Consider the following 25,396-nt stretch of genomic DNA (forward strand, 5'->3'; position numbering starts at 1 on the left):
CTTAGGGTCCAGGATTCCCCCACATGTGGCAACCGCCATCTGCCCACTTCTGGCAGCTTTGCAGCCCCTTTTTACCATGCCAGCAACCACAGGGACAGAGCATTGGGCAGGACTGGCTCCATGAGTTCAGCTGATCTTCTCCCATTTGCCGTTGGACATCTCCTGAGGATTAAAAATACCTCCGAGCTGCTGGGTTCATGGTTCTCTGGAAAGGTCATTTCCATTTAACTATCAAAAGTAAATACAAGCAATGCGTCCATTTGATTGTGAGTTCACTGCCAGCTGCATGGCCTTGTGCCACCCTTAGGGAATGCCTGACAGTGATGGCGTTGTCCCATGACTCCACTGAGTTTGGGGAAGGGACTCTACCAAAATAGCACAGAATTCTGAGAGGAAGGGGCAACAAGCTGTGGGTGGGTGAGACTGGTAACTCTACTTACAATGGGCTGCTCTTCATCTCCTCCTCCTTGTCTGAGTTTTGTGGGTAGATCCAGCTCTTATCTCCTTTTAGTGTGGTGCGTACCTTCATCTGTCTGATGATCTTCTTGCGATCTTCTTCACTAGGTGGGATAACACCCCCTGATACAGAACAAGGGGAGATGGTTTAGGGGACTGAGGGAATGGGCTTGTTGAATAAGCACAGAACTCCCACTATCAACAGACCCATCCAGGAGCCATTCCAGTTGGGAACAGAAGCCAGCCCTTATTTCCCCCTTCTTATTCTAATAGATTTAAAATACCGAGGGATCTTTCACCCACTCATACAGGCTTTGGCAGCTGGCAAAGTCAGAGGCAGACTCCAGAATGGACTTAGAGGGCCACTTTACACTGGATATCCTGGCCTACAGGACCCTCTACTAGAATTCACAGACTCATTTGCTTGTGCTTCTTTAAGGGGGGTATTTAGCATGAATCAGTTGTTTTTCTACCACAGAGAACCAAAGACATTCAGGTGACTGTCTGCTCGCTTATCTAAAAGGCAGTATGTTTGCCTCCACATTCCCTCTCCCTGAATCTACTTAGAGTGGCTGAAGCTAATGCAAGTGTTAGGTTGGAAAAAAACATGTTTCTGGTTGTCATGCATGGTTTGCCATTTCTGCCACCTAGTGGTGAGACAAGTTTAGGACTTGCTCAATGGAAGGACGGACAGATTGAAAGAACATAGGAGTCCCTCCTGCAAACCTTGTCTAATGACAACCTCAAATTAGCGGACTAGAAAGACCCTTGCCTTGCTCATTTCTACCCTTCCATTCAAAATTGCTATTTCAAATGCAAGTGATCAATCCATGTCTTCCAGAATATGCGTACCACACCTGGCACAATGGGGCTTTCATTTTGATTGTGGCACAAGTACTAGCCTCCTGTCCCTATAATGCCCTTTCCTTCATTGCTACTCTGTCAAAAATCTACTTATCTTCCATTGGCTCTGTCCTCTCATCTATTAGGAGCCTTAATTACATAATTGACTGGAATAAGTGTTGTTAACATTAATTAAAACATTGAAGCAGGAGATGTGAAAATGCCATAAATTGGTAATTAGGACATGCTGCATAATCAGCAGGGTAGAGATCAGGCGAGAGAAAGCAGTTCAGGGGAGATGGGAGAGAGTGGGGGTTGGACAGGGTGGTGTTTGAGAGGACCAAAGAAGCCTAGGGAGGGGCTAGAGAAAGTGGAAGGTGTTGAGGAAAGCTAGGGTGTGGAGGAGCCGTATGTGGGGGGGAGGAGGGGAGAGGAATATCAAAACATGGATCGATCTTGCAGATTGCTAAACACTATCTACAAGGGGCTGAGTACAGCTGGATGGAAAATGGGAATTTGCATGGGAAAAATCCCCATTCAAAATAAAAAAAAAATTAATGGAGATATCCCATCTCCTAGAACTGGAAGGGACCTTGAAAGGTCATCGAGTCCAGCCCACTGCCTTCACTAGCAGGACCAAGTACTGATTTTGCCCCAGATCCCCAAGTGGCCCCCTCAAGGATTGAACTCACAACCCTGGGTTTAGCAGGCCAATGCTCAAACCACTGAGTTATCCCTCCCCCTTGCATACAAACAGTTTTCCCAGGAGAAATTTTTGAAAAATGAGAAGGTGTGAGGAAAGCTTGCTGCCAAAAAGCCTCCAACTTTTCCAGTTGGAAACCAGCAACAAATAGGGTTGCCAACTGTCTAATCACACAAACCCAAACACCCTCGCCCCATGCCCTGACCCGGCCCTTCCCTGAGGCCCCACCCCGACTCACTCCAACCCCCTCCCTCCCTCCATCGCTCCCTCTCCCCCACCCTCACTCACTTTCATCAGGCTGGGGCAAGGGGTTGGAGTGCGGGAGGGGATGTGGGCTCTGGGCTGGAGGTGGGGCCGAGAGGGCTCCGGGCTGAGCCTGGGGCAGGGGGTTGGAGTGCGGGAGAAGGTGTGGGACACAGGCTCTGGGAGGGAGTTTGGGTGTGGGGGCTCAGGGCTGGGGCAGGGGTTGGAGTGCAGAAGGGGGCGCATGGTGCAGGCTCCAGCTGGGCGGTGCTTACCTCAGGTGGCTCCCGGGAAGCAGCTGGTATGTCTGGCTCCTAGATGGAGTGGCCAGGTGGCTCCATACACTGCCCCTGCCTAGAGGCACTGCCCCCACAGCTCCCATTGGCTATGGTTCCCAGTCAATGGGAGCTGAAGAGTCAGCGCTCGGGGCGAGGGCAGCACACAGAGACCCCCTGGATGCCCCTGGACGCTTCCGGGAGCCATGCGGAGCCAGGGCAGGTAGGGAGTCTGCCTTAGCCCCGCTGCACAGCTGGACTTTTAGTGGCCTAAAATCTCCCGGATTGGCTTCAGTAGCCTCCGGGAGATTGAGCCCAATTCTGCAAAACTCATGGCCAAACCTGGAGGGTTGGTAGCCCTAGCAACAAAGGGCCAGAAGGGTTCGGCTTGCTCCACACCCAGATTTTGCACGAGTGAAACTATGTCGGGGGGGGGGGGGGGAGAAAGGTTACCACAGTAGTTACACCAGCACAACCCTGAATGTGGACAGAGTTAGGCTTACCATATTGCAGGTTCCCAAAAAGAGGACACAATATGGGAATATGGGGGGCATAGTTGGGGGGGGTGCAGAAAGGGCAAGAGTGTTCTGGGAGGGGTATTTGGGGAGTGCTGGGGGAGTGACAGTACTGGGAGGGATATTTGGGGGGTGTATGTGTGTACTGGTGGGAGTATTTGGGGTGTGCAGGAGGGGTGCGTCTGTATTGGGAGGGGTATTTGGGGGGGCCAGAGGGGTGTATGTATTCAAAAGTGTATTTGGGGAATTCTGAGGGCGCATGTGTATTGGAGGGTATTTTGGAGCATGCAGAAACTGTGTGGGGGGTATTTGGTTGATTCTGGGGGGAGTACGTGTGTACTGGGGGCTATTTGTGGGGTGTGGAAAGAGTGTGCATGTACTGAGAGAGAAATTTCAGGGGTGCAGGATGGGTATGTATTGGGGGAGTATTTGGGGGGTGCAGCAAGTGTGCATGTGTACTGGGAGGCATATTTGGGGGTCCAGGAGGGGTGCATGTGTATTGGGAGAGATATTTTCGGGGTGCTGGTGGTTGAATGTGTACTGAGGGGTATTTGGGAGGGTGGAGAAAGTATGCCTGTGTACTGGAGAGGGCTCTCACGGTGGGTAAGGCTGAGAGGAAAGAGTAGGACCAATGACATATCAGACATCATACACTAGAATAGGGGAAATCATAGATGTTAGAGCTCATATAACAAATAGCAAATAGCATGATCTTAAGGAAGGAGCGGGCTGCAAAGCAGCTTAGGTAGGGGCAAGATAAATTACCTTTGCTGACACCAAGAGACATCATGGTAGAATTTTCTTCTACTTCAGTTCCCAGTTCAGGGTAATGGGTCCACCTGAAAAAATGAAAAAGCGGGAGAAACCCAAATTATTGCTGCAGTTATAAATGGTTTCCAGACAGGATCTGGGTGAGTGTGTGAATTACATATCACAGTAAAATCACACTAGCCGAAATGAGACGGGGAAGGTCTATTTACCCCTCTATTTTATTTCATCCTCTTGGCCAACTGGAGTCTTTCCCATCACTGTTCTCATGGATCCATGTGAAAAGTCATTCAGAATTAAGGGATCATAGCAATGTCGGTCTGGAAAGGACCTTGAGAGGTCGTTCTAGTCCATCCCCCTGCTCTGAGGCAGGATCAAGATGGGTAAAACTCACTTGGATTCATGCTCAGGTCCATTAACTCCATAGTCTAGTCATGGCAGACACGTCTATCCAGACTCAGCGGAGGAAGAGGCACCCCAGGGTCATATGCCTCAAACCACTCAGACAAGACACAAGACACATATTGATGTTGATATAACATTGACATTCTTTTAAAGCAGCATCGCTTTTCCAGGCAGAACTGACAATTCCTGTTCCCTGCCAAATGATCTCACAAGCAGGTAGCAAGCTGTAGTAACCTTAGCCTATAGATACCCACACACATTGTTGTCTCTTTTACAAGTGCGTAAATGACAATGACTGACAATTAAGAATCTCTTTCATCCAAAGAGCTATATTCTCTACAGTCTGGTATGCAAGGACCCTCTTCTTCTTGTATAGCAGTAGGTGCTGTCATGTTTTGGGCCTTTCAGCAGCTTCTATGGGAACATCATGACAGTTACAAAGCTGTGGATCTATAGAACCTTAGGCCTTGGCTACACTTGCGAGTTACAGCGCAATAAAGCCTCCCCCAGCACTGTAACTCACTCCCCGTCCACACTGGCAAGGCACTTACAGCGCTGTATCTCCGTGGCTGCAGCGCTGCATGTACTCCACCTCCCCGAGAGGAATATCGTGTATTGCGCCGCCGCTGCAGTGCTGCAGCACCAGTGTGGCCGCCCAATACACTGTGACTGACCTCCAGAAGTATTCGGCAGTATCCCACAATGCCTGTTCTAGCCACTCTGGTCATCAGTTCAAACTCTACTGCCCTGGCCTCAGGTAACCAACCATGTGACCCACCCTTAAAATTCCCTGGGAATTTTAAAAATTCCCTTCCTGTTTGCTCAGCCAGGAGTGGCATGGAGTGCTATCAGCGAATCTTTCCAGGTGGCCATGCCTCCGCGCGCCAAGCGAGCCCCAGCATGGAGCAATGGCGAGTTGCTGGACCTCATCAGTGTTTGTGGGGAGGAAGCTGTCCAGTCCCAGCTGCGCTCCAGCCGTAGGAATTACGATACCTTCGGGAAGGTATCAAAGGACATGATGGAAAGGGGCCATGACCGGGACGCCCTGCAGTGCAGGATTAAAGTGAAAGAGCTGCGGAGTGCCTACCGCAAAGAGCTGTGGAGTGCCTACCACAAAGTCCGCAACGCAAACGGCCGCTTGGGTGCTCCCCCCGCAACCTGCCAATTCTACGAAGAGCTGGATGCGATACTTGGGGTTAACCCCGCCTCCACTCTGACCACCACCATGGACACTTCAGAGCCGGGGTGGGAGGAGGAGGAGGAGGAAAATGGGAGTGAGGGTGGGGGGGCGGATGGAGACACCCCGGAATCCCTGGAGGCATGCAGCCAGGAGCTCTTCTCGAGCCAGGAGGAAGGTAGTCAGTCGTAGCGGCTGGTACTTCGTGGAGGACAACAGAAGAGCAGGTTCCCGGTAAGCGGGTTTTTTGGGGGAATAGTGCATTGATGTGCATTTTTTGCGAAATAGTGCATTGATGTGGTTTATCACATCGCGGTAATTGGCCTCGGTAATCTCTTTGAATGTCTCATCCAGAATGTGTGCAATGCGCTTGCACAGGCTTATCGGGAGAGCCACCGTGGTCCTTGTCCCAGCCAGACTAACATGTCCGCGCCACTGTGCTGCGAGGGGCAAGGGGACCATTGCTGCACACAGGCAAACTGCATATGGACCAGGGCGGAAGCTGCATTGCAGTAGAAGACCCTCCCTTGCTTTCCAAGTCACCCTCAACAGCGAGATATCGTCCAGGATGAACTCCTGTGGAAAATGTTGGGACAGTGTTCAGTGTAGGTGCCCCCTGCAGCTGTTGGCTCTCCCCAAGGCACAGAACCCAGAGGACAGTACAGCCCTGAAACAATCAGTCCCCCTTACTCACCATTTTGAGGCTCCCATGGGTTATGTGTGCTCTGTTTGGGACGGGAAAATTATGCTATTGTGTAGACCCTGCGTGTGCCCTCCTTAAGTGCGGCGGAAATCATTACTCTGTCTGCTATAAACAATGCTGCCTCTGTTAAATGTTGCATTTTGCCTATACAGCTGCAACACCCTTGAGACCTCAGCCGTCCCTTTTATCGCCTGCTCAGAGACTGCAAAGACTCTGGAAGAGACCGCGAAAAAACAAAGACGACATGCTGCAAGAAGTGATGCGGCAATCTATTAAAGAGAATGAAAAAGCACAGAACTGGAGGGAGAGAGAAAGCAGGATCCGCCAGGAAAACGCAGTGCACTGGTGGCAAAGCACGGAGCACTGGCAGCAAAGCACGGATCGGCTCATAAGCATCCTGGAGCGCCAAGCAGACGCTATCCAGGAGCTCGTAGCCATGCAGAAGGAGCAGTACCGCAAACGCCCCCCCCCAGCCCTTGTCCCAAAACTCTTTCCCTTGTGCCCCACTGTTACCTCCAGCCCACTTTCCCCAACTTTCAGGTTCTTCATGCCACCAGCTGCCTCCAACACCAGTATCTTCACCACCCAGCCCTGAAAACCATGACCCTTACCCTTTGCACTCAACCCCCATCACCATGCAGTATAGCTATCCTGAAGTTCAGCACTCACTGCACAGCACACCAGACAGGACATACGCGAATCTCTGATTGTACCGTTCCCCACTCCACCCCCTTGCCCTTTCTGATTCCCACGCAGTTGAGTTTCTTTTCAATAAATAAATTTTCTTTTCAATAAATGGACTTTTTCGCTTTGAAAACATTCTTTATTATTGCATAAAGTAAAAGATTCCTTAGCCCAGGAAATAAACAGGCACTGCAAGTCTGCTTAGCAAACACTGATTCCTAAAGATTGGAACTACTGCACTTCACTCCCGTGCAGGGCACCAGATATCACTGCTGGTTTTCAGCCTCAAATTGCTCCTTCAAGGCATCCCTAACCCTTGCAGCCCCGCGCTGGGCCCCTCTAATAGCCCTGCTCTCTGGCTATGCAAATTCAGCGTCCAGATGTTCAACCTCAGAGGTCCATGCCTGAGCTTTCACCCTTCCCTTCACAAATATTATGGAGGGTACAGCATGCAGATATAACCGCAGGGATGCTGTGTTCAGCCAAGTCCAGCTTCCCATACAGAGATCACCAGTGGCCCTTTAAATGGTCAAAGGCACACTCCACAGTCATTCGGCACCGGCTCAGCCTGTAGTTGAACCGTTCCTTGCTGCTGTCAAGGCTCCCCTGTGTAGGGTTTCATGAGCCACGGCATTAACGGGTAAGCGGGATCTCCAAGGATCACAATGGGCATTTCAACTTCCCCTACTGTGATCTTCTGCTCTGGGAAAAAAGTCCCGGCCTGCAGCTTCCTGAATAGCCAAGTGTTCCGAAAGATGCGTGTGTCATGCACCTTTCCTGGCCAGCCTGTGTTAATGTCAATGAAATGCCCATGGTGATCCACAAGCGCCTGGAGAACCATAGAGAAATACCCCTTCCGATTAACGTATTCAGATGCTAGGTGGGGTGGTGCCAGAATAGGCATATGCGTCCCATCTATCATCCCTCCACAGTTAGGGAAACCCATTTGTGCAAAGCCATCCACTATGTCCTGCACGTTACATAGAGTCACGGTTCTTCTGAGTAGGATGTGACTAATGGCCTTGCAAACTTGCATCAACACAATTCCAACGGTCGACTTTCCCACTCCAAATTGGTTTGCGACCGACCGGTAGCTGTCTGGAGTTGCCAGCTTCCAGACTGCAATAGCCACCCGCTTCTCCACTGGCAGGGCAGGTCTCAATCTTGTGTCCTTGCGCCGCAGGGTGGGGGCGAGCTCCTCACACAGTCCCATGAAAGTGGCTTTTCTCATCCGAAAGTTCTGCAGCCACTGCTCGTCATCCCAGACTTCCATGACGATGTGATCCCACCACTCAGTGCTTGTTTCCCAAGCCCAAAAGCGGCGTTCCACGGTGCTGACCATGTCCGTGAATGCCACAAGCAATTTCGTGTCATACGCGTTACACAGCTCGATAGCATCGTCGGACTCCTCACTCTCACTTTGGATCTTAAGGAATAGTTCGACAGCCAAACATGACGTGCTGGCGAGACTCGTCAGCATACGCCTCAGCAGTTCGGGCTCCATTTCCTGCAGACAGATCGTGCTGCACAGAAACCATTGAAAAATGGCGCCAAAGGTGGATGGAAGCAAAGGGATTTCTGGGATGCCAAGCGATGCATCACGGGGTGTCGGGACAGGACCCAGAATCCCCCGCACCCATGCCCCCTTCCCACAACCCACAATGCCAGAATGGGAAGAGATGCTCTGTGGGATAGCTGCCCATAATGCACCGCTCCCAATGGCGCTGCAATTGCCACAAATGTGGCCACGGAAGTGCTCTAGCAGCTGTCAATGTGGACAGACTGCAGCGCTTTCCCTACTCAGCTGTACGAAGACAGGTATAACTCACAGCACTGTACAGCTGCAAATGTAGCCAAGGCCTTAGATACCAGCTCTATTTTCAGCAGCCACATTTCATTGCTGGACGAGTGGCACACTAACATTTGCAATTCTCACCACCTTCGTCATCTGCTCCGTATTAAGGGACAAGATCAGCAACGAGAATGTTTGTAGCCAGACCCAGTAATCATCTCCATCAACACTGGTTCAGGTTCGGTGGCTTTCTTGATATGGACATATAATTACAATGGAAGACCAATGAATTCCAAAGTGTATTTACCAAGGAATGCTGCTACATGACCAGAGATCCCGTGGTAATCACAAATTTCAGGGGTGCAGTAAAATTACCAATGATGGACATAATCTGACTATCCAGCCAGACCACTTGAAGGACCGAGTTAGAAATTGATCTGCGTGGCACTGAGACTGCAAGGATGCTACGTCCCTTTGGGATTTGCATGATGATGATTTGCATGATCCCCTTTGAGTGTAATCCTCTGCAGCAATGTTCTCTTAGGCATCTGAGTCAGTTTGAACCGATGCACCAACTGGGAAGCTAGGAAGTATTTTGCTATTGGAGGTGTCACCTTTCCTTTGAAATACAACACCAAAGTCCTGGCCATGAATGGTCATTGGACGTCCCATGCATTTTGGGCATCCCAGACTAGGGTTAGTGTGAGTGTCCTGGCCAAATTCCAATTTGGCTAAGTGTATGCTACCTGTCTAAATGCCCTCTGAAAACATTACAAGAGAGCAGAATTTTTCACTTCTTGTCCTAAAGGCTTGTCCTGTGCCACTGCTTCCAACAGCTGTGTATTCCTCCCCAGAAGCAGCCATGCTCCCTGTGTGTACAGTCTGTAAGTGCTTGGGAATCTTCAAGATGCTGAATGAATATAAAGTTAAGTTATTATTACCTGTGGGTGGCTTGTTTCTGAAATATTGCATGGAAACCACGCTCCCATTAAAAAATACCTAGTACTGATCTCATGGCATCACTGCTTGGCGAAGTCCTCACCCTTTGCTTGGCACATGGGAAGATGAATAACCACCTCTGCTCTTTGCAGATCCAACTTCCCTCCTAGTTTGCACTGAATTCTGGAACACAACCGAAGTGCAATAAATTCATGACAACTCCTGCTCTCAAGTTCCATTCACCTGCTCAACCTTTCCTTCTAGAATGCTAGTTTAACTCTCACTGCATATAGACAGCCTTCTCCTGCCCCCATCCTTCCCAGACTGGCCTTCTTGAGGCCTTTCCACTCAGTCTCACAAGGGGACAGAGACAGAACAAGGACAATAATCCTATTATGGATGACCATAAAGTATTTCAATTCAAATCTTCGATATGCAAGCTGCTCTGATGCATTTCTTCCTCCCTTCTAGTTGTTAACAAATTATTTCCTATTCCTGCAGTAACTGTGTGGTATAAAACAACCCAGGAACAGGGACAAAGGGAAAAATGGTGGCAAGGAACTAGCCCAAACATAGGGCTAGTTGGGAATTTTTTGGATGAATCGTTTTTCATTGAAAGAGGCTAATTTGTCAAAACCAAAACTGTTCTTGAGTCAGATTTGAGGAAAAAAGAAAAAAAAGTGAAAATTGAAATGAAACATTTTGAAATTTTCAAAATAAAATGCTTCCATAGTCCAAAACCAAAACATTTCTCGGTGTTTTGCATTGCAAATTTTTTTGAGATTTTGACTTTTCATCTTGATTTAAGATGAGAATAAATTGTGAACTCTTGAATATTTGAGGGAAACGGTTTTGCACCCAGCTCTACCCAACGGTCAGATGCTGCCCTTGATCCATGTTGAGTTAGAAGCAGTGGCGTCACTAGACTGATGGCTACAGCTAATCGAAAATGTTCTGCCTGATTTGACAGAATCAACATGCATCAATTCCATCAACAGCTTCAATGGAAACCAGATAAGCAGGTACCCAGGCTGACACTGCCTGTGAGCTGTCAAGCTTCCTAGGTTGGCCAGATCCCCAGGATGGTCGGCTACCCAGCTACTTGGCTTCCTGTTCTGCAAAGAAGTAGCTAGCTGAGAATCTAGGCAGCGTAGGAGCCTGGCAGCATGCCAGGCTGGGAGCCAGCAAGCTGAAAAATTTTGTTTTGGTTCTCCTGAAACAGAATTTTTCTGGAAGTACCTCCCTGCAAAAAATATCTTGAGTTTTTGTCTCTATCTTTCCATTCACATCAGTGTGGGAGAGCGCATCACAAACAGTTGTGCACCACAGATATTTCTGGCTCTGCAGACAGGTGTTTGGGCATGTTGATGGCTCATTAGGGCTGGCTCTGCGGGACTGGCAGTGGTTCCCACACATTGTTTTTCCAACCGTGACTCACACAGCAGCAGCCAGCCCTGCCCTTCCTTGACAGGCACGCTATGGCCTAGTAAGGTACAAGCACGCTGAGTGTGGTGGTTCAGAGTCAGTGGCAGGCCAGTGTCTGGGACAGCTGTCTCTAGAGCCTCAGTAAAGGGCCACACCACAGTTTCAGGGGCTGCCCAAGTGCAGAATTCTAAGCAGATTTCCTAATGACGTGTTGGAGATGATGAGATTTTTTCTAAAGCAAAAAACCTATTGCAGGAGAGTGCACTGCAAGAAATGGGACAGTAAACACAAACAGGGTCTAGTACCAAACCGCACTCCTGGTCTGAGGCAGACATGGGGGCAGACAATGTTTAATTGACTACTACAATCCACATAGGAAGAACCTCCCAAGATAATTCTCAGCTACCAGGAAAACTCCAGGCTTTGTGGTGGGGGACAAAGTGTGGAATTTTTTAGTGTGGAATTTCTATCCTGGGAAGGCTATGCCAAGGCACACTTGGGGTTGTTAAGTATAAATGAGTCTTCTTCCAGTGCCAGAGCACAATAGACACACAAATTACACAGCATCTCCAGATGTTAGAGCTCCAACTTGGCCTCCACAAGTCACTCCTGGATAGAGTACAGCATGAGATGACAAAGACATGGATTGTAATGGCAAGCTCTATATCTGAGAGGAACAGTTCTGCCACCTTGCAAATTGGGCTGAGTAGCACTTATGACCACTATTTGGAGATCTAGGTGTAGAGATGAGTCCAGTATGCCTTGAAGCCTGTGCAGCTCTTTAACAATTGGGCCCTGACTCAGTCATCCTGTTGACTTCAGTGAGTCTACACGTGTGCTGAAAGCAATCCATGTGCTTAAACACCTGGTTGAACAGGGGCCTTGGAGAGCAGATTCTCTTGATACCTGACGCTTACCATTGCATTGTCGAACATGGGGTGGCTATTCTCTTAAGTGGGACACTTCAGAGAGAACATATCACACCAGCACTCTGAGAGCTACTTTGGGTTTCTACCCAATTTCAGATCTACGGAAATATTGACTTTAAGCTGTATCATCTCCAGAAGCCTCTATGGGCTAGGGCAGTGGCTTTCAATATTTCCAAACTACTGTATCCCTTTCAGGAGTTTGATTTGTCTTGCATACCCCCAAGTTTCACCTCACTTAAAAACTACTTTCTTACAAAATCAGACAGAAAAGTGCAAAAGTGTCACAACACATTATTACTTTCTCATTTTTACCATATAATTATAAAATAACTTAACTAGAATATAAATATTGTACATGCATTTCAGCGTATAGTATACAAAGCAGTATAAACAAGTCATTGTCTATATGAAATTTTAGTTTGTATTGACTTCACTAGTGCTTTTTATGCAGCTTGTTGTAAAACTAGACAAATATCTAGATGAGTTGATGTACCCCCTGGAAGACCTCTGCGTAGCCCCAGGGGCATGTGTAGCCCTGGTTGAGAACCACTGGTCCGTCTGTTCTTCTGTACCACACTGAGAATTAGATGCTCTGTGGGAACATTGTAAATGTTAGAGTCCAGAGTGAAGTGGCCACATTAGCCAGTTTTCTGCAGTAGGTTCACAAGGATAATAGGCTTTTTCTTCAGGAGAAAGCAGGAGTCCCTGACTTGATTAATTTATAGCACAACACAAGACTCACATTCCTTATTAATGGAGGCTAAAAAGTGCCAACAACTTTTATCCTCTGCTTAGATATCATCCCCCAACATGATCACAGAAATATGTCCTAACCAAGGGAGGGGCAGAGCCAGAGATCCATAACTGGACAGAAATTATACTTCTTGTATTTAACATCTCAGTACTATGGTAATTGGCACAATAGAGAAAGACACAGATCCAGACCATCCATGGTGGAATGAACACAACAGGGACCAAGCAGTTGCTGGAACTGAACTGAAAACCTCTCCTTCCTGCTAGACACTGATTCTCAGCAGATAGACTGGTAGTTTGAGATGGCGATATTGACAGTTGCATTAGAGCAGGGATCGGCAACGTTTGCCGTCCCGGGCCAATGGGGGCAGCGAGAAGCCGCGGCCTGCACATCGCTCATCCCCATTGGCCTGGGACGGCAAACCGTGGCCAGTGGGGGCTGTGATTGGCCGAACCTGCCGCGTCAGCAGGTAAATAAAACTGGCCCAGCCCGCCACGGTGCTTACCCTGGCGAGCCACGTGCCAACGTTGCCGACCCCTGCATTAGAGAAACAAACAAAAACAGAGATACACGAGACACTCAAAGGCAAACTGAAAGAGGGACAGAGTAACAAACAGCAAACTTTTTATCAGGAAAAAAGCTTTAGAGGCTCATCTGATAATACTGCCTCCCTCTTGCTTCCCCTGTGCCCACTCGCCTCCCTCCTATCTCTTTATAGGTAATTATCAAAAACTTCCAAATCAAATCAGCTTGAGATACCTTTCCATTAATACAACACATAATGCATCTGGACTTCAACAAAGAGACAATTAGATTTTAAAACAAAATGCTTGGCAAGCATTTTCTCCATCACTTGTAGCTATTGAGCCTGGAGCTTTCAACAAATGAAGAGCACAAATCATAGCTCAAAGTTTCTTCAGAGATCTGAGTTCAGGATTTAGGGCGGGGTTTTCAAAAGCACTCAGCGTTGGCCCATTGGAGTCACTAATTCACTTCAGAAAATCTCAGCTTTGGCCCAGGTTCACACTAGAACCATTTGCTGGGCTAGTACTGTTGACTAGAAGTGAGATTTTGTTACAACATTTTTACATTGGCAAAAGCCCTAGTGTAGACACAGTTACACCAGCTTATGGCAGTATAGCTGGTAAGAGAGTTTTGGCTTATTTCATTTGGGAAGTGGTATAAGCTACATAAGTGACAGCACTCTTTTGCCAGGATAAGCTGTGTCTTCACTAGCTAGACCAGCTTACCCTTCCAATCTAGACAAGCCTAGAGCCTATTGACACTGCAATTGAGAGGGATGATTCCCAGTGTAGCAGCCAGGTTGGTGCTAGCTCAGCTTGAGCAAGCGGACTAGAACTAGCAATGTGAATGGTACCTCATGGGCAGAGGCTCAGGCTGGCCACCCGAGCTTGGACTTGGGAGGGTGGGCAGGCTTGGACTGCAACGATCCCAGCCCCTGCCCATGCCACAATGGCCACATGACTATTTTTAGCATGCTAACGCCATAAGAACTTGAGCAAATTTGTGTACTCAAGCTGGGACTGAACATAGCCACAGAGGCTGAAGCTCTGGGCAAGTCTACACAGTAGAGCACTACATCAGCACAGCTGCACCACTGTAGCACAGCCAGTGAAGATGCACCATGCCAATGGGTGAGCGCTCTCCTGTCGACATAATTACTTCACCTCGGCAAGAAGTGGAAGCTATGTTCTCGGTTGAACGTTTCCCACCAATATTGCACTAGTGTGAACTGCGCAAAACTTGTGTCACTCAGGGGTGGGAGGGATGACTTTTTCACATTCCTGAGTGACGTAAGTTAGATCAACTTAGGCAATGGTGTAGACCTGCCCTCTGAGACCAGGTAGAATGGCTCTCATCCCTGCCCCACCTTAGGCACATTGTCAGTCACTGCAGTGGAGGCTCAGACTTCTGAACTCAGCAAGGAAGGGAAGGGAAAAACAAATCAATGCTGAGGTATTTTGTTTGGACTGAACCAAAACCTCAGAGCTGAACACCCCCAGCTCTGGATAAGAGGGATCATTATTGGTGCAGCAAATCCCATGCTCACCTGGTGCTGCAATATTGCCCTCAGCTTTGTGTATGGTTTGTGCCCCTCTGGATTCTGAGCTCATGATCTGGACACGAAAGTTGTGCTCCACCCAGTGAAGCTCATCTGGCCTGCTAGGCAGTGGTGATGGATGCCTTCCTGATCATGAGTGCTGGGAGCTGTTTGACAATCTCTGGCTCTCCATAGGCTCTTCTGAAATATCTTCCACAGTCACTTTTCATAACTACTTTTCAACAGCAAAACCCTCCCAACTAAGTGAGGAGCAAGAGCAGAGTGTGTCCCCTGGCCTCCCTTTTGAGTCACGGACTAGGAAATAGTGCCAACACCAGAGAATTTACAAGAGTTTTTCCAGGGAATTATGGCAGAGTGACCTCTTCTCCTATAATTCTCTTGTGCCACTCCAGGTAACCTAGAACTTTTGAAATGTCCCAGAAGTTACAGCTTCTGGTGGCAGTACCAGGAAATGTGGGATAGGTACCCAGAAGTGACTACAGCTGTGTAAATCGCAGTTAGGGTGGACACAGGGCAAAACTGCAACCATTCTGAACCCAAAACAACACAGCTTTTGTGGACACATTGACTGCATTGTGGGTACTTTCAACAGTGCTGACTCACAGATTCAATGATGATAGCTAATGTAGAAAGTTATTAAATTCTCATGTAACTCTTGCTGAAAAAATAGTCATAGGGCAGAATCATGTGGTGAGAATAAACAGTCACAACAGTGCAATCAACCCTGACTTGCTCTTGAATACCTGGTTGTCTAGGATGGACCATGGGAGGCTGAGGAGAATACCATTGCTTAGGTTGTTATGTGGAGAAGGGGATGTCTATTGGCATCATGTTACAGACTGAAGTGGCATCAGGGGAGAGGCTGGGCCTCAAGACAAGTTTCCTCTGTCCAGAGGACAGTGATGGGAGGTGGCTGCTGTGATGGGAAATAGAAAAATAAAAGAAGATAAGATATCCACATTACGAGTCAGAGCAGTGGTGGGCAACCTGCGGCCCGTGGGCCACATGCAGGCCCTCAGGATAATCCGCTGGCGGGCCACCATACAGTTTGTTTACATTTGCACAGCCTCCCGCAGCTCCCAGTGACCACAGTTCACCGTTCCCAGCCAATGGGAGCTGCGGGAAGCGGTGCGGGCAGCAGGGACGTGCTGGCCGCTGCTTCCTGCAGCTCCCATTGGCCAGGAACAGTGAACCGCGGCCACTGGGAGCTGCGGGCGGCAGTGTAAATGTAAACAAACTGTCTGGCAGCCCGCCAGCAGATTACCCTAGCGGGCCACAGCTTGCCCACCGCTGAGTCAGAGCAATATAGCAGCTTCTCTGGAGTATCTTTGTGGGTCTCTACAGGAGGGGAATGCCTGGTAAGAAGTATTTTAGCTCCAAAACCAACTCTTACATTGAGATGTGCCCAGGAGATTGTAGGAACTTATTTCAGAGCCCTTCAGTCTGATCTCCATAGTTATAGGGCACAGGAGAGGAAGAACTATTAGCAAGCTGTAAATGGTCCCAGTCAGTCCATTGGTATCTTGCTATTTCTACTACCTGCTGGTAGGATGAAAGGGTTTTATGATTTCTGGGGGAGGAGGGAGGATAAACAGAACTCTGTAAGAAAGCTACCACAGCCCCAAGTGTGGTTCCTCAGGGCAGGAGAAAATAATGGCAATGGATCCCATTTATACCGTAGTTCACCCAACCCCTGACACTGATAACATCATTTTCAGCTTTATATAGCACTTTGTATCCCATAGCACTTCACAGGCTCTGTAGTACCACCTGTAGTACCACTGAAATGCAGCCACCTTTAGGGTGGGTGTGAAAACAAACCAGCATGCTGCCTGTTGTATAACAGAGGATGCATTTCCCCATGAGATCACTGACATTCATGCACTGCACACAGGGCGTCACGTTTTCAGGTCTTGGCTGAATAACAAGGATCCCTCATGGCTGGGCAGCCTTCCGATCCTGCCACCCTCTGAAAACTCTTTGTAGCAGATCTTTCTGGTCTCTATTTTCTAGCTCTAAAGGCTGAGTGCAGTGCGGAGCAGGATGGGAGAGCGAGCCCAACTCCCTGAGGGAGTGTCTATGGAATTCTTCGGGAACTATGCAGATTGACATGGCCCAAAACATGTTCTCTGCACAAAGAATCTGCAGAGCCTGCCAAGAAACCCTGCATGCCCTTACCTGTTGCTTCGGCAAAGTTCCTGCTCCTGGGCCTGTTACTTCCTTGACATTTCACTATATCACTTGCTCTTCCACAGCCCCTTTCACCACAATGCACTTTATGTGGATAGAATCCTTAGTTAAATTGCCTTTCAGAGGAGAGAGAACCCACTCCCACCCCAGCTGACCACATGTTTCATTACAGATCCCCAGTAATTGTCATGAGGGGGTATTAACCCCAATGCCCTGGCTATTTTCCAGGTTGGGTGCCTACACTTGGCCTAACTACTGGTTTTAACTGACCATTCTGGATTATTTGCCCCATCTTCCTCCCTGCCCCTCTTGATCTCTACTCTGCTGCCAGCCTCACCACCCCCTGCGCTCTTCACCACCTGCCAAGTTTTCCTTCCCCTATCTCCCCTCTACCCTCAGAGTCCCTTCTCCCACTCCCATACCCCTGCCTTTGCACTTCCCAATTAAAATCAACAGCAGGTTGCCTGCAAAAAAAACAAGCCCTTGATAACATTTAGGCTGCTGGTATGCAGAGACCACTGACTGTCATACTGACCACTTTGTTTCCTTGTTTCTTTGTACTCCCTGTCTGCCTCCCTCTAGCTGTCTCTTGTCTTCCATGTAGAGTGTTAGCTCTTGATTCCATTTAGGTGCCTAACTCTCATTACCTTCAAGGATCCAGGCCTTCGGTGCAGGGACTGTCTTTTTTTGTCTGTTCAGCACCTAGTACCATGGGGTCCTGGTCTATGACTGGGCTCCTAGATTCAACAGTAATACAAATCAATAATAACTCAGCATGTGACTAATACAGGCATGCAACAAATCTCCTTGTCTGTTATAGCACTGTTTCCTAGCCTTTGTCCATGTTACACTATAAGACAAGCTCTTTGGGAATGGGGTCATTTTCCCCGCTGTGAAACGTTTTACTGAAAACAAACTATTTTTTCCATTTTCATTGATTGTTTTGTCAAATATTTTCACTTCAGTTGAAAACTGAAAATAAGTCAACTTACAAAGTTTCCTGATTTTGGTTGCTAGAAACTGATTTTATTTTTCAGTTTTTCAATAACCCTCCCAAAAAATTTCAACAACAATGGAAAGGTTTTTAAACACAAAAAACTATTTTTGCCTTAAAAAAAAAAGTTTAAATGGAAGGTTTTCAACCAGCTTTAAATGTAAATGCTTCAAAGAAGGAACTGTGTGTGTTCATCCAGGCCCCAGCACAATGGGACCTCAGTCCTCATGTAGCACCCAAAGGCTCGCCCACAATGTAAAGGACATAATAACAGTTCTTCACTTCCTCTATGTCATGTTCCTGAGCTCTGTTATACAGCTGCCATGTTCCACGCCAGAACTGGCTGCACTTCAAGGAGCAGAAATGATCCCTGAATAGCCCTTTCCTATGAAACATCCCAGGGTGTAAGACTGAGTGTTTGTGAAGTGCTCAGAGATCCTTAAATTAAGATTCAGTTGAAGTGCAAAATATTGGCATGTGATTCTACTCTGAAAAGTAACCCTACAAAAATCTCCCCTTCTACTCAGCAGATCTCCTCGCTGTGTATATCAAACTCCCATCTTCCGACTTTAGTGACACATATACTCTTCTACAGCTTCTTACTCCTGGTAGACCTGTAGAGCCAGTGGGCTGGAGTCTCTTCCATCTTGGGTAGCAGTGACAGAACGGCTTGTTAAATTCCAATTAGTTACACCTGTGCAAACCTATTGAAGGTAAGGGGGCTCTACAGGTGTCACTGAGACAGGGCATAGTTTGAAGACAATAGATAACACAAGTGTCCTTGATAGCATAATTGAGCCTGTAGATACTTTTTGAGATGATTCCTGGGAAGGAAGGCGCCCAGTGCGACTCTCCGAACCCAGTGGGAGTTTGCAGGGTCAGCAGTTAGAAAACCATCTTTTTACTTGGAAATTGAGCATTTTTCTTATGGAGTCAGTAGGAGACAGGAAAAGTGGGATCCCAATTGCCATTTTCATAGTTGCTTATCAAAAAAGTGGAGTCACACTTTAAAAGTAAGCCTGACAACCTGCCTGTGAGCAAGGCCAAGTGCTATCCACGTGTTACCAGTGGGGAAACTGAGCACAAACATGTGACATGATGTCCATCCATGTCAGGCAGCAAATCAGCGGCAGGGCTACAAATAGACTTCAGAAGTCCTAAGTTCTAGTCCCTTCCTCTTGCTACAAGATACTGCTCCCATCTTTCATGCTGATCCTGCAAATGGAGGCAGATGACCCTTGGCTGAATTATATTTTGCCCTATAATGCAAGTAAAGATCCTTCTTCGCCTTCTTATCTGTAATCCACTAGAGAGAACAGGCTAACCACCTACTGGCAGCATCTGACTGCTCATGCTTCCTGTTTTGTAACAATTTAAACATGTTTTCCATATTGCCAAATCTGTCTTCATAAACACATGCCACACTGCTTGTGAAAGAGAACAAACATAAGGGAGAATGCAGACTCCTTTTATCCACAGTGCCTAGATTCATTACTTGGGCCAACTCCTTTCTCATTCTCCTTAAGGGTTTGTTGGAAAGATTACTCAATGGTTTTCTGTGGACAAATCACATGCAATCTCTTGACACAAGCCCATGGCTACCTAAGACGTCAGTTGTCATTATATCAACTAGAGTAGTCAGTCAGAACTTCCAGGCAACAGTGGGGATAGAATTCAGATCCACTTGCACCTTCTCATAGGCCCCTCCCTCTTGAGCTAAAGGAGAATCTGCCTTAGCTTTAGAAGCATAGGGTCTATGACACACAAAGCAGTTCAGTTTCTGTCCAGAAGAGGGCTGTGCTACGCTGTATGCACATACACAGACAGACACTACCCGCCCACTGCCACAAGCCAGTTCATTACAATGGTTTATGGCTAACAGAAACTACAGTTTATATATACACAAGTTAATGGACCAAAAGCAGTTGTTATTCCCCATCAGTTGCTTCAATATGCAGGTATCTTATGCTCTATCCTGTCCACATTTTTCTTTTTCTCCTGATTCAGTATAGCTACCTCTGTTTTGTGCATCAGCACATTTATACAAAGTAGTGGATACACAGGTCTTAAATTCTTTCTGCCCCAAAGAGTGGTCAGAACTTGTTTGGTTCCTAAACACATGCCTGCCATCTTTCCAACAGACCTTGCTTACTAGAGACATTTCTTCTTCAGCAATAAGAACAAATAGGAGGAAAATAAAATCAAGGGAGGCTATCATTCCTCGATTGGAGAAAAATAATTTCTTCTGCCCCAGCAAATAGTGCCATACCTTATGTCTTTAAGAGAATCTAGTGGATTCATTGTCCCTTCCAATCAGTGTCTACACTTGAAAACATGTGTCCCCTGCTCCCCCACCCTTCCCCCTCCACCAATATTGAAAGTGATCCTCTACTAAAGTGAGCAGGGTCAATAGAGTTCAACACCAGTTGTAAGGAAGCATGAGTCATACCCCTTTTAGAACAAAGGGGTCACCCATGCTTTGCTGCATTGAATTCATTTGGCCCTGTCAATGCTAGCTGGACAAACATTTTTAACAATGGTTGAAGCACTAGATTTGGCCCCATGGCCAAACAGCAGGATTCTTTAGTATAGACATGCCTGTGACAGTCACTAGATCAAATGCCTTTGGGATATAGGGGACTGAGAAAGGGGAGTGGGGTTATTTTCATTTAAAGATTATTCCACAATGAGAGCAGAACTCTGCTTAACCCAATCGGATTCTGAAAGAGCTGTCAAAGTTCTGGCAAAACCATTCTCGTCTGCCATTTCCAAACATGGTTGTAACTAGCCTGAGTTTAGCAGGGCTTTAGCTCCAGCACGGACAGGGAATCAAACATGCTAGTGGAAACCATGCACCTAATCTCTCCATACCAGCCTCCAGTAGGGACATGGCAAGATTTCCACATAGAGCTGGTAACTGCAAATGGGCAAGAACCAAAATCCTGGATCCAAATGCAACTCATTCAGCATATGACACAGCCCACACTCTGCCTGACCCACAGAGAATATGATCTGCTGCAGCCCCCTGACAGAAGAATTAATCTCTAAACTCAGACTTCACTCCGAAAATAATTGCCTATGAAAGATTCTTGGCATTGGATGAAGAGACTATCATCAAAGAAGAGACCCAAGAAGTCACCTACCAGCAGCTCATCTCTACTAGAAATAGAAGGAAGCACTGGACATATTTGGGGCATGTACACTGGATGCCAACACACAGATTCCCACATGAAACTGTCAAGTGGAAACCAGCTGGTGTGAGGAAATGAGGACATGGTACACCCAAGAGAAAGCTTAAGAACATGGCAGGCAGGGTAGAACAGATGGAAGCAGCAGCAAGGGACAGAGAGGGAAGGAAGGAAGATACGTTTTTGCCTTATGGTCCAACATTGGTACAAGAAGGATGTAATGAAAATCAGGCTTCACTGATTCAATCCCCAGCAGTGCTGAACATAAGGATTGTTACAAAAACACCTCTGAACTTTAATGACTATATGGCTCAAAATCTGAAGCCAGACTCTCATGGGTAGATAGAGCTAAACTTTGCAAATAACCTCATGCAAAAGCCTGCAGCTGCTGAACATTTCCAGACATGGAGATGCATGGTTTTGAAATCCTGATCCAAATTTTGCAGCTTAGATCCTTTTGTTTGCCACCAAAAGGATTCAGCAAACTGGTCATGTTACAAAAGTATTTGGCTGTAACCCCAGTCAGAAATAGCTCCACACAAGGTCACAATCACTGCCATATAACAGGTCTTAAAATGAAGTCAGTGGAATAAAAGAATAATACCTAGCTCTTATATAGCACTTTTTGTCCGTAGATCTCAACGCACTTCACAATGGAGGTCCCTATTTTGCAGATGGGGAAACTGAGGCATAGAGAAGGAAGTGATTGGCCCAAAGTCACCCAGCAAAGGAGTACCAGAGCTGGGAATTGAACTCAGGCCTCTTGCAGCCCAGTCCAGTGCCCTAGTGAGTTGGGTGTGTTGGGTGGGTGCCTATGATTTACTGAGCAGGTCAAAATAACTCCTGTGAAATATCTATGGAGGGACCTTCAGTAAGCTGTGCTTTTTGATCAGTGACTGAGAACCTGATTCTCGTCGCCCTTGCATTGGTGTAATCTCATTAACGTCAACGTTACCCCATTGAAAGGAGAGAAATATCAGCGCGGGCCACAGGCACTTTCCAAGACTGAACTAAAAGGAAGTTAAAGAACAGGTCCAGCACACAACTCAGGACTGCGCGGCTACCTGCTAAAACACATTTGAGTCATTGTTCTAAGAAACTGCCGTTTCCAGAACTGGCACCTGCCACGGTAAGACAACGCCTCCCCAGAGAGCTTTAGAGACAGTGCAGTACTTGTCTCTGTCAGAAAAGCACAGCTAATTATTTTTGCTCAGAACCAACTCAATGCCCTGCACAAAGGTGGCTTTAAGAGAATATCACAGGTGCTTCTTCAGCTACCTGGTGTGCTGTACTGCCTAGCCTGTTTCCATGGTCCCTCAGTCCAGGGCCGTCCTTAAGCATACGCAGCATATGCAGCTGGGTCGGGCACCTGAAAATTTGGGGCACCACCGGGACCATTGGCGTCGACTTCTCATCTTGCCAGGGGGTGCTCGACCCCCCTGCCTCCACTCCATGCCCCGCCCCCACTCCACCCAAGTCCCCGCCCTGCCTCTTCCTGACCCTGCTCCACCCCCTCCCCCGAGAGAGGGGGGAGCTTGGCACCAGTGGGTGCTCTGCACCCACTAAATTTTCCCTCTGGGTGCTCCAGCCCCAGAGCACCCACCCATGGAGTCCACGCCTATGACCGGGCCAGTAAGAGCGGTTTGGCTCCCGCACACCCAGCACACGCTGCAGTCTCCTTACTAGGCAGAAGGCAGGGACCGTATTCACAGACCCGCATGTGCCGGCGCGGCATATTCTGCATGAGGGAGAGGGTATGAGGGTCTGTGGGGAACTGTGACTCTCTGCCGGGCGGCTTGGTATCCTCTTTGCTGCCTTGTCCCTCCCCGCAGGCTGCGAGCCCGGGCTGCTGCTCGGTGTGTGTCAGCAATGGGGGGGGGTCTGTGGGCGGGGGTGGTGGCTGTGCCCCAAGTCGGGCATAGGGGCACCTTTAATAGTACTGCTTAGGGCACCATAAATCCTAAGGACTGCCCTGCCTCAGTCAAAAACACACCAGGTTGTTGCCCTTTCACCACTTGTACATTTACTCCTCAGCTCTCTCACAAACAGAACAAGATATTGTAGCAGGAGCCTTCCACGTTGTACCCTTCCCACAACTTCCTGTCTTCCCCTTCATCCTTCCAATTACAGCTATCATATCATTAACCCAGCTATTACCACCCAAGTGTTCCTACTCCCCCAATAGAAAGTGATTAACTGCTGCCAGCTGAGCCTGCAGCCTTTTCAGTGCTGCAGCAACTCTAGTGATCAGGGTGCTGCTGATAGCACTCTGTCCTGGAGCCCACGTAACACAGCATGGCATTGCCTCAGCACCTGGGGTGGAGTGGGGGTTCATACCCCTCTCTCCTACAAACCTGCCTTTTATAATACTGGTGCCCATTTCGGTATGGTAATTCTCTCTGAAAGGCAGAAATGAGGTAGAGGCCTGACTAGCTCTGGGAAGGGTAGTGGAGCTGTTTGCTTCTCAGTTACCGCTCAGGTCCCATAGCTGAGGAGACATATGCATGCTAGCTCTGAGTGAGCTACCACACTGAAAAAAGAACATAACTACAGCCGTGCAAATAGCAGGAAGGGCTAGCTGCCCGGAGCCTGAGCCCATAGGTCGGTACTCAGGGCGACTAGCCCCTCTTGCTATGGCTACATTACTCATTTTAGGATGCTAGTGCTTCTGTCTCCTTGAGCTGTAATTTATACCTTCCAGTTCTAGTGTAGACAAAAGAGAACAACAGCCTCTCTCAACTAGAACTTAAACTAGGCGCTCTAAAAGGTTCGTTCAGCCTCATTAACCACAAGGCTTAGGGACAAAGTTTGAATCCATCAAAAGTGAGCTGTCCTAGTTAGTATTTCCACCCTGGGACCTAGGCTGGATGCCTTGAGCACATCTTTTCACAGAGTGCTGGGGAAATACCTACTTCACCTAGCTGACCTCAGCTCTGCTCCCCTCCTGCACAAGTTTCCCTGCCACACTCTGCACTTCAGCCAAACAGTGGGCATCTTTCCCTTGCTCCTGAAGTGTTAACCCTCTCTTTTCTGAATGGAATCAATGCATCTTGGCATTGTCCCCGACAGGAATCCAGCCTAGGCTAATAGTGACCAAAAACTGATTACAGTTCAGGGTCTTCTATGGACTGAGGTGATGGCCCCTCTCCAGTTCCTAATATACAAGTGGTGTCTCAGCAGCACTCAGCAGCAGCCTATCTATGCTATTGGTAAAATTCTCATTGGTTTCACCAGAAGCAGAGTTAGGTCAATGCTGAGCAGTTTTGAAAATCCACCTACAGTGTCTACATCACAAAATGCATGCTCACCTCTGGCCAGGAACTGAGCTGACTGTGCTCATCTGAACAGATCACCATCTACCAGGTGACCAGGATAAATAGGAGACTTCACTCTCCAGAGCTATCCAGCTGGCACCTTTTACTTGGAGTGGGAGGTGCTGTCTGGGGTTCTCTGCTCAGTGTCCCACTCTGGTTCCCTTGTTTTAATCCTGTGACCCTCACTCTCATCTAGACTTTCTACATTTGTAGTCCCCCGTAATTTGTTGCAACCCTCCCATTCCTCACTGCTTAGTTCTCAAAATCACTCATTCTGTTCAGTATCAGGGAATGAGCCACGGAGCAAAACTTGTGAGTCTCTGCTCTAGACACCATCACTCTCAGATGAAAATAGCATACGCAGGATGCACAACCACAAGGTTTATGTTTGGGACTTTGGGCAATCAGTACAACAGAGACAGCAGTTGCAGCAAGAAAGTTTAGGATTGGCAGTGAATCAAAAGTGTAATGGATCATATTTTAATCCAATATCTGCATGCAGAGTCATTGGGCCCCTTTCTTAAAACCACTGTGGATACATAATGAAGCAATCTACACATCCTTGGTTCAGACAACAAGATACAATCAGCAAGAGAGAAACTTCTGGGTGAGCAATTTAACAGCATATATCAGACTCAGCCCTTGTGAAAAGAACTGAGTAGTTAAAGAAACAGATGGGAATAGGGGACAGCCAAGGAAAGGAAGTTCTGCAGCTAGTGGTCCGAGCATGCTTTCATTACATACCCCCTGACTCATTTCCAGAAAGTCCCCCCCGCCACCCGACCTTGTCCCTGCCTCTGGTCACTGTATGTTACCTGTGCTCTGTGCCCAATCCACAGGGGACAGGAGTCTGTAACGGCTATCACCTAGGGAACTTTATTCCCTTGGATTTTTAGCTTTGGAGGTCCCTAGTTCAATGCCTGGTGTCAGCCAAGATGGCAACCATTACAACAGCAAAGCAATCTAGGGAGGTAGCATTCTTGTAAAGCATTTCCATTTAATGCTTGGCACAAGCT

General features: G+C 47.8%; 1 protein-coding gene across 6 annotated transcripts in view; it reads right to left on the reverse strand.

Annotated features, from left to right (window-relative positions):
* The window catches only part of ZNF185 (zinc finger protein 185 with LIM domain), a 108,784-nt gene that overhangs the window by 76,669 nt on the left and 6,719 nt on the right, over nucleotides 1-25,396 (reverse strand). For all 6 annotated transcript variants that reach the window (XM_034782508.1, XM_034782510.1, XM_034782511.1 and 3 more), the window contains exons 2-3: nucleotides 3,801-3,874; nucleotides 441-579 (exon numbers count right to left, since the gene is read on the reverse strand). In XM_034782508.1, the coding sequence (XP_034638399.1) occupies nucleotides 441-579; nucleotides 3,801-3,825 (164 nt within the window). In that variant the 5' untranslated portion in view covers nucleotides 3,826-3,874. The remainder of the gene's footprint in view (nucleotides 1-440; nucleotides 580-3,800; nucleotides 3,875-25,396) is intronic.

The sequence above is a fragment of the Trachemys scripta genome, chromosome 9 (genome assembly GCF_013100865.1).
Source record: "Trachemys scripta elegans isolate TJP31775 chromosome 9, CAS_Tse_1.0, whole genome shotgun sequence".
In the NCBI taxonomy this organism is placed as follows: Eukaryota; Metazoa; Chordata; order Testudines; family Emydidae; genus Trachemys; species Trachemys scripta.